Source organism: Nanorana parkeri, unplaced genomic scaffold (genome assembly GCF_000935625.1).
Source record: "Nanorana parkeri isolate BGI_ZX_2015 unplaced genomic scaffold, ASM93562v1 scaffold294, whole genome shotgun sequence".
Taxonomy (NCBI): domain Eukaryota; kingdom Metazoa; phylum Chordata; class Amphibia; order Anura; family Dicroglossidae; genus Nanorana; species Nanorana parkeri.
The window spans coordinates 1,416,582-1,426,782 of NW_017306562.1; the positions used below are offsets into that span (position 1 = coordinate 1,416,582).

General features: G+C 41.7%; 1 protein-coding gene across 1 annotated transcript in view; it reads left to right on the forward strand.

Annotated features, from left to right (window-relative positions):
* Positions 1-9,819, forward strand: part of LOC108787954 (protein ABHD15-like) — a 34,268-nt gene extending 24,449 nt beyond the window's left edge. Inside the window, exon 3 of the mRNA XM_018557652.1 lies at positions 9,246-9,819. Coding sequence (XP_018413154.1) covers positions 9,246-9,780 — 535 coding nt within the window. The 3' untranslated portion in view covers positions 9,781-9,819. The remainder of the gene's footprint in view (positions 1-9,245) is intronic.
* The last annotated feature ends 382 nt before the right edge of the window (positions 9,820-10,201 follow it).

The window sequence follows — 10,201 nt, forward strand, 5'->3', positions numbered from 1 at the left end:
GAGAACTGAATATTGAGACTTGCTTCCACCAGCAAGAGGATCTCCGGAGAACTGAATATTGAGACTTGCTTCCACCAGCAGGAGGATCTCCAGAGAACTGAATATTGAGACTAGCTTCCACCAGCAAGAGGATCTCCGGAGAAATGGATATTGAGACTTGCTCCCCCAGCAAGAGGATCTCCGGAGAACTGAATATTGAGACTTGCTCCCCCAGCAAGAGGATCTCCGCAGAAATGAATATTGAGACTTGCTCCCCCAGCGAGAGGATCTCCGGAGAACTTACCAAGCCTTAGATGTGGTGGCTGCATTCGTTAACATTTTTATTTTCACCTGGTGATCAGCCAGTAACACACTTAGGGGTCTATTCACTAAGCTGCCGTAGGCAGCCGAGTGAATGACCGACCTAAAGTGAAGTGAGCCGAACGCTGTTCGGCTATTCACTTCAGGCTGGTACGGCTGAAATCAGCCGTACATCGGGTGGCTTTGGGTTGGCCGAACATGCTCAGCATGTTCGGCTGACCCGAAGTGCAGAAGGAGTTCGACTCAGCCGATCCAACATCTGGATCGGCTAAGTCGAACCTCCGGCAGGCTAATCGCTGCTGTTCGGTCTATTCTTATAGATGCTGAACAGCAGTGAGTGAATAGCCGAATGCCACTGAGCGGCGCTCGGCTGTTCTGCTCAGTCCCTCCTGTGGTACCGAGCAGAACAGAAAAATTGTTTAAAAAGTAGAAAAAAAATAGAAAACGATTGTGCGGAGCTAGCAGTGACAGCCAGCTCCGCCCAACTGTTTTCTATTGGTCAGCGGTTCTGCTGTCGTAAAAAAAAACCCCCAAAAAACTCTCCCGGGCGTTTCGGGAGTCTCCTGCTCCCTGCCGCCAAGGAGAGAAACACTGCTCTTTCTTCTTTTTTTCTTTATTCTGACACGGAGCCGTGTCAGAATAGAAAAAATACATTTTGGCCATAGGAATGCATTGCTAGATTCCTATTGGCTATTTCAATTTGCAATAGCACGGCTCCATGTCAGAATAAAGAAAAAAAAAAGAGAAAGCACTGTTTCTATCCTGGGCGGCCGGGAGCGGGAGCGCCTGGGAGAGTTTGCTGTCTGGAGATCAGTGTCCCTGGTTAGCTGGTAACCGGGGACGCTGATCTCACTACAAGTGGCCAGAGCCAGCCGTAAGATCACGGCTGGCTCTGCCCAGCTGTCAGAAGCAGGCTGTTGGCCAGCCAATGGCCGGCCGCTCGGCCAGCTTCGGCTTTCAGCGCGGCTACTTAGTGTGGCTCCACTCTATGGAGGAGCAATGGAGCCACCCTTGGACAGCAGTACTGTCGATGCACGAGCAGATTTAGGTGGACTTGACTAAGAAATTCAATCTGAACTCCAGCTAACACTTTTAAGTAGTTACAGAAATATATTTTTTCCATTTAGGATAAAGGTTTTCCATAAATGAATCAAAGCTGACCATTGTAAGCATCCTGTCAGTAGTAAATGGTTTGTCTCTACCCTCTATCTGACACTTTTGTAGGAGAGCTTGGCCTGGTAAAGTATATTGAAACATAACAGATTACATTTTTGTCCTTGGGTCTAGATACGCTTTAAGCATATAATGCTTTTCTCATTACAAAAATCCAAACATAGCTGGCCTATAGGGAACAATAACCCGCCTTCCTTCAGAAACTTTTGATCATGACCTCCTGTCAGCTTTGTGTCCTTTTAATGTTTGTATGGTAAAATGTAAGGAATCCAGCTCCATGTTTCAGTGAGGTTTGTCATGTTTATTATATTTCCTCAGCAAGGCAGACCTAATGCTTGCTGGATGTGCCTGTGTCACTTCCCACATTTAAAGCTAGTCAAATATAATCTACAGAAGAATGACGCTGGCTTATGATGTGGTTACTTTGTACGCTTTTTAAGGCAGGACTTTCAGTCCTCGTGTGGTTTTTATTCTTTAGACTTTATTGTCATTTCCTGTACTATTTATATAGTGTATGCCCTCTTTTTAATATTTGTATTGTGCCTGTATACATTTCTGTGATGTTAAATAGTGATACGTTATTACAGTATTATTTATATGAAGTCATGCAAATATATCTTTTACATGACCTTATTGGAAGTTTTGCTTTTGAAGCTCTCACATTTTTTAAGCTGGACATACACTTCTTACATTTTTAAAAGAACTTCTTTCAACTTTCTATTAGTTGATGGGGTCAAATCGACGATCGACTTCGACCATAGTGACGAAAAAACTCAAAGGAGCAGGATAGAAAATGTTTCCCAAACAAATTAAATTCTAACAGTGAATGTGGTTTTCCTTCGGGAAACTCCACTCATTCCAAAATCAAATGTTAGAATTAAATGAAGTTTCTTTTGTACGAACGTTCATTGGGAAATCTACTAATGTATGGCCAGCTTAAAGTAGAACTATGAGGTGAGTGATTTTCAAACTAAAACTGAGACTTCCACCGCCGGATCCCGACATTACTGTCGAGATCCACCCAGCTACCTATCTAGAGGCAGAGCCAGCTGTACCCGCCCCTTCCCCCGTCCGTTCCGCCAGTCAGCGCTGGAGGATCGGACAGGGGAGGGGGGGAATCCCTGAAGAGAGCCGTGAGTGACGGTCACGGCTCTCTGCAGGGACAGGATCGAGAAGTGAACAAGCGACAGTATGTGTTCGCTCACTTCCTGATCTATTGAGCCGATGTGTGACAGTTTAAGGCCCCATTCACACTGAGCGATTCGCAAATCACGTGTTTGTCGTGCGATTTGCGCGATATCGCGCAAATGGTTGCATTGAGCAAACTAGAATCGCGGCAAAATCCGCTCCAAAAAGGGTCCTGCTGTAGCAACGCACGACCCGCGACAGCGACGGACAGAGCCCCATTGCCATGCATTGGAGAGCGATATCGAGAGGTAAATATCCGCGATAATCCGCTCAGTGTGAAATGGGGCCTAATTGTCACACGTCGCCTCGAACTATGAGGCTGAGTGATTTTCACTCACCACATAGATCTCCTTAAATCTTAAAAATGCATTCAAGTACCTTAACTATTAACATAAATGTATCTTATTTGTGTATCACTCAGCTGTAGATCCTCAAATCATCTCTGAATTCATGCTAAAACTGTCCTTCCTTCTGGAGGGTGGCTACTTTTGTTCCTCATGGTCCCTGTGTGTGTGGTAAAGAAGCCACCGCCCCAAGCTCACTCCCATGATGTACTTCAATCTCAATGCAAATTGGTAAACTAAACGTGAGACTATTAAACGTTGTCCTTCACGAGAGTGAGCTTGGAGCAGTGTCTACTCGATTGGTCTTTGGTGTGGGGAAAAAAATGAATTGCTTGTTTCTCTCGTACTGGCTTGTTTGGTAAGCTTTCTGATAGGGTTGCACAGATACCAAGTACAATACTCGGTACAAGTACGAGTACATGTACCGATACTTTTGAGCTCCAAGACTACACTAGAGAAAAATTCATAAATTAGGAGGCAGCTGTCATTTGTAAGGAGCACACGGAGCTCCTGGGATTTGTACATCTCTGTTTTTAATGTACGATTCTGTTTTTATAAATATAAATAAAGGGATGAACAGATACCAGTTTTGCGAGTACGAGTACTGGTACTTGCCGAGTACTTACAAGTACGAGTACTGATACATTTTTGTTTATTGTCATGTGACAGTTTTTCTAAAACAATACAGACTAATGATTTCAGGACAGTGGGGGAGTGCCAGAGCTAGGTCCCAGCTGCAACCGCTGCAACCCCGGTAGTTCTCATGAAAATGCCAAGTATCTGCACTGGTACTCGAAAAGTATCTGTGCAACCCTACTTTCTGAATAAACATAACCTTTTTTAACAGCATTATCTTTTACAACAACATATACACTCTTTAAAAAGAACACTAGAGAACAGTCAACTTATATATTCAACAGCACTGGTGGTGTCACCAGAGCATTCAGTTCCAGAGTATGTGGAAAAACTGCAGCATGCCCTATTTTTTTTCTGCTCTGGAACGCACCAAAACGCATTCAAACGTACTGAAAACCCATTTTATGCTAAAAAAAGTTTTGTTTTTAAAATGACAACCCCGGAACACATCAAAAACGCTGAAAAACGCACCGCACTGCATGTGCAGAAACTCATGCAGATCTGGTCTGCATTTGGTGTGAACAAGCCCTGAAAATAACAGTTGCACATGTAATAGCGGTCTTTATGACAATGTATCTGTAAAAAAAATAAGTCACGGCAACTGGACTTGTTGTATTTTTCTTCAAGACGTTTCACTGGTCATCCAACCAGCTTTCTCAATTCAGAAGGACTTGTACAAAAATTATCTGGCAATAAATATGGTGAATGTGGCTCCAATCCACATAATCTATTGCAACCAGGTGTTGATTGCATTTGCATAATTGGAGCTATAAGGTGTTAATAATATGTTAAAACAGCATTGAGGTGTTAAACAGCATTGTATGTGGCAGACAATAGAATGAGAAAGCTGGTTGGATGACCAGTGAAACGTCTTCAAGAAAAATACAGCCAGTTGCCTTGACTTAATTTTTTACAGATATACCATGACCTGGATGAATCAGAACCTTCACAGACATTTTATGACGATGGATAACTTGGTGTTCAGCTTGCAAGCTATTTCACAGCAATACATTTTGTATCAGGTTTATGTGAAAAAATGACTGCAATTGATGAATATAATGGAGCTTGTTTTTAGTTCAGCATCTACTAGAGTGGACCAAGTATCAGACACCATGGTCAAGTGATTATTTACCAGGGCTCCGTTAATGAAATTATCTTGAAGTCTATTTTATTAACTGATTAACAGAGTCCATGTGTAATCCACCCACTGTGTCACACTACATTGGCAGATCTAGCCTTGTCTGCGGATCATGGTCTTTATTAACTCCTTATGGCCTATACATACCAGCAGCACAGACCAGGCATGGCTTGTGTACATTGGGTGGGTAGCAGACTAAACACATGGGCTGTCCTACACCTTTCCCTGCCCCACTAATGCCACAGAGCCAGAACTCCAGAACTCCCACAGCCTACAATAGCTTTAACCAACATGTGTTTGTTCAAGCCACATGGGTTATTTTACTTGTGGTTGCCATTTTATCTCATGATTATATATGATTATAATCATGATATGCTACATCTCTGCCACCGCGCACCCCAGCGCCTCCTGTATGTTTGCATTCGACCATCGATAAATGTCAAATTCATATGTCAAATGTGCCCCCCCCCCCTCTGCTGGCCGCTGTGGTTTGTCCTGCCAGTTCCTACGTCTCTACAGGATGTATTCGCTGGTAGAAGGAACCAAAACTGCTGGCAGGGGGAAGAAGGCATTCAAGTCTTTCGACAGTAGAATGATTGCACTGGTGAGCCAAGTACAAAAATACTCTTATAGGCGGGTTTTTTGTAAAATAACACTGGTGACAGGGTCATTTGAAAGTGGAGGATGTGGCCTCCAGGTAAGCCTTTGTGATCACAGGTATACTTTTAAGGAAGGCAATATCAAATAAAGAGTGGAGGGAACCCTATTTAAGTCACCACAGTACAGGAATGACATTCTGATGTACCCCAGACCATTCTGGGGTATATCAAAACTCTATGATTACTTAGTTTTAAACTGCAATTATTTTTTCTGGCTTTTCCTGCATCTCTAATACGTAAGCAATGAGACACATACTGAGTCACTGTGCTATTGTAAATCTTGAACTTCGCCATTGCTTCATACAAACAATTGCTGAAGCTCACTGTACTGAGCACAGACATTATTCTGTTTTGAAAGAGCAGTGCCAGCTCATCTGCTGTACTTAGAAAATGAACTTTACCATAGTTGCACTAGATTAAATAGCAATCGCTAGTTTACAATTTGGAGGAAGAAATTATTCATTTTATGCATTTTGTGGACAAAATAAGTCAATGATTGGGTTTACAATAAGTCTAGAGTCAAGGCAAAGATTTGAGTAATTACAAGCCTTGCAAAGATGTCATGGTGGTTCTATAGAGTTGGCTTTCTGATGGTATCCACGATGGTATAGTTACTGTTAGTTACTCCTAGATTAGCTGCATATACTGTACTTTGTGTTTTTAATTTCCAGGTCATGTAGATGCCACTTTTTGTGCTTCTGTGAATTTAGTGCTGAATAGTTAATAGTTTTTGGACTTTGGTGGGGAAGTCTGGAAGTAATGCCATGGTGTTAAAACAGGACTGTACTCGATTATTTTGCCAGGCAAAGGATCAAGTCCTCTGTCCCTGTAATTAAACATGTTTGCAAGGAAGATCTCTGGCAGGGCCCTGTGGGTGACATTCTTAGAGTTCACACCTGCTTTCACGGTAGAGAGAATTGTCCCTTCCATATGGTTTGTTCAGGAGGCTTTTTGAAGAATCCTGCCAGGTAAGAGACTTTTGCTTTTTTGGGGAGCCCAACAAAGTTAAGATTGCTTCTCCATAGTCTGTTTTTAAAAATTTGCTGCTGCTTCTGTAAATATAAGATTTTTCCACCTTTTACCCCTATTTTTAGAGTAAGGCTGTTTTGACAGGACCTTTTTGAGGTAACTGTTGTTTGATAGAGGGAATGGTGGTGCGCCATCTTTGGGTGTCAGCTTTCAGTCATCTTTTTCTTGTTGGCAGTATTTGTTCAGCCAAAAGGCTGCCTGTCAATTAATTATTAGATAATTGCCTAATTAAAAAGGGTACAACAAAGCATATGGAAGTATGATATTATTTGCGATCTAAAACGATTCCAGGCAAAAGCCCTAAGGGCTAGTTCACACGAAGCACGTTACAGGAGCAGAGCAGTTACAGAACGGTTCAAAACTGCATCCAATGTATTCCAATTGTATTTTGGGCTCTAGTTCACACTGCAGCATTCAGTTCCAGAGCTTGTAAAAAAGCTGCAGCAAGCCCTATTTTTCCTGCTCTGGAACGCATGCAAACGCATCAAAAATGCATGCAAACGCCCTGGAACGCACTGAAAGACCATTTTAGGCTAGAATTTTTTTTACAAAAACAGCCCAGAGTGCGGAAAAAAACACACTGCAATGCGTGTGCAGAAACTCATGCAGATCTGGTCCGCATTTGGTGTGAACAAGCCCTTAGTGAGCTGCTAATGCCATCAGGTAAATTCTGCACTGTGCTAATCTGAGTTTTGTGTAATATGCTACACTCCTATATCACAGGCCACGTAACAGGTTCACTATGAGTAGCAGAAACATTAGACCTCTCAAACTTGTGCTATGTATCTTTAACTCTCTGCTTCATTTACCTCCAATCACAGTCAAACCCCCAAAGCAGGTTTGAATCTGACTGGTTGCTTTTTTATATATATTTTTGCATGCGAGGGCAGTAAGGAGGCTGCAGGAATGTATTACTATTAAGAAACCAGAAACAAAGTGAGTACACTGGTACATTAAAATAATACTAGGATACAATGCTAAAGTACTGAGATGGTAGGTTGCTGATGTATAAAGACTTGTCCCAGCGTATAACTGTTCACATGGCATTCAAGCCACTAGATGGTGCCGAGCAGCATAGGAAATTCCTACGCTCCATCTAGCATCTGTAATGCCATGAAAGCCTTTATACATGAGCCCCTTTAATTTGCAATGCTGATGTGCAAAGAGCTGTATTCTATAGAAATCTTTTAAAACAACTGTAGTCAGATTGGTAAACTATAAATGTTTGCTGCCTGCTATGGGTTACTGAAGAACTCACGTGTTTCTTTTATTCACTGTTTGTGAGTCATGTACTTGGCCTTGCCAGAATAATTACACAATTATTTGCTAATTATTTTTAACTAATAAAGTATCACTGTAACATACAAATATATGGCACTTATAAAAGTCCCAGATATATATTCCATTCAAAAGCAATCCCTTCAAAATCTTACTATGCAACAATGAGACTGCCACCTACAGTTTTTGGCTGCATAAACAACCCTTTTCTGAGCCTCACGCAAAGTGCAAAAAGTCAATGAGGGCATTGCCAACAGTGGTAAGTTCACCTATAGGTTAGTGCCTTCGAGGTGTCAGTTATTTCTGTTCAAGTAATGCTATTTAGGGTCCCAACTCATTTACTTTCACAGTCGTAATTTGTGTCATGAAAGAGTCCTTCTCATCTTGGCTGTGCTGGGGACACTCATGCTTTATTGTATAGCTGATCTGTAGATTACCACTCAAAATTTGGGCCACAACCCTATCATGTCTTGGATTTTGGTTTTGGATGGATAGTGATTAGCACACATTGTGTGCAGTGGCAATTTTCTACAGATCTCTGCTTGCCAGTACACGTTCCTTTACTGATCTCCTCCTCTTGCAATATGTTGGAGAAATTCTCATAGTAGGGCCAACATAATAATTCTCATGGTCCTGTACAATGTAAACCGGGGAAGGAATCAGCACAGAGACTTTATATTCATATTTCATGTAAATGTATGTATCAGGTAACCACATTGGCAACCACCCACTCAAAAAGGCATTAACTGTTTTGAGATGAGATTTCCTGAAGCACTTTATGAGAGAGAGATTTTATATACACACACACACACACACATACACACACACACACACTCTGAGTGGCCAGATTATTATGACCACCTGACGTTTGTAGGCTAATTAGCTATAATTTTGCGCTGAAGTTGCTAGAGGGCCAGACCATTATAAATAGGAAGCAGGTTGTTTACACGACAGTAGAAGTGATATTTTTCTGAAGATATGGGTAAACAACGCGATTTAACAGCCTTTGAACGTGGGATGATTGTTGGCGCTCGGGGCCATGGAGTGAGTATCAGCAAAACAGCAGAATTCGTTAAATGTTCAAGAGCAGCTGTTGTTAAAGTGTTTAAAGACTGGACTGTCAGCCGAAAATCTGGGTCTGAACGTGCGAATTGTGGCCATCAGGGACTAGTCAATGTTAGGGCAGAACGGAGAGTGGCAAGATTGGTACAAGACAACAGAAGGGCAACAGTGCCGTGTCAGATTCCTCGCATCACCTTTCAACATCTCGTGGAGTCACGAGGCGGCCCAACGAAGTACTAATGGGGTGGTCATAATAATCTAGAATGTATTTATTCATTCTAGACATATATTCCATTTATAAAATACATTTGTAAATGCCAATCTTTCAGCTGTAAGTAGTTGGCTTATCGTTATAATAGAAAATTGTTTGAATACTGCTACTGTTGCTGCTTTATATGTAAACTAAAATTTTTATATTTCTGTTCTTATTTTGAATAGATATGCTACAGCTTTAGGGCATCTGATCAATACAGAAAGACTTTTGGGGAGCCGGACATTAAAGGAACTCGAAGAAGCATTGTTTTGCCAGACGAAGACTTCTCCTAGTGTGACATGGGATTCCTATTGGGAAAGGAATGACCCACTCAGAGACATTGATGAAGTGGCTATTCCGGTACTGTGCATCTGCAGCCAAGATGACCCCATCCGTGGGGAGCCCCACAGCACAATACCCTTTGAACTCTTTGAGACAAACCCTCACTTTTTCCTATTGATGAGCCGTTATGGTGGCCACTGTGGCTTTATTAAAGAAGATGTGTCTAGTACAATGTGGAGTCACAGTGCTTTGCTTGACTTCTTCAAGTCTACTGTGGACTTCTTTGCCATGGAAGAAAGGCTTAAAGGTCTCTCAAGGAGAAAAGGAACCGTCTCTGGGAACAGAACACCACAAGACAAGGCCTCGTGTAGAAAGGAACAAAGCTGTCCCCATAATATCCATGAAATTTATAACTGGCAGAGATCCTACACAAGGTGACAGGAACTGTATTGCTAGATATTTTTATATGGACTATCAGTTTAGGGAGGAGAATAAACTGGCATCTGGGTAAAATCTTCATAAATCCTCTAATCTGTACTGATGCAAATGTGCAGAAGTCTCTGTTGTTGTACATGGAAGCCCTTTTTGCCATATTTTGTATTATTCAGCCTATCCCTAGTAGAATAAGCCATCAGATTGTAATATGTGTGCTGAGGTTAACACACCTGTAAAAGCTGAATTGTATGTGCGATATCTTTGGTAACTGGTTTGAGAGTGTGCAATCAGACTGTTATATGGACAGACATCTAATGCTACTGAATGACAAAATGGTCCTGTAAAGGTAATTTGCCTTCCTAATATAAAGAGGAAAAACAAATTTATGAAACCAAAAAAACATGCTGAAAAAATATTGTGCTAT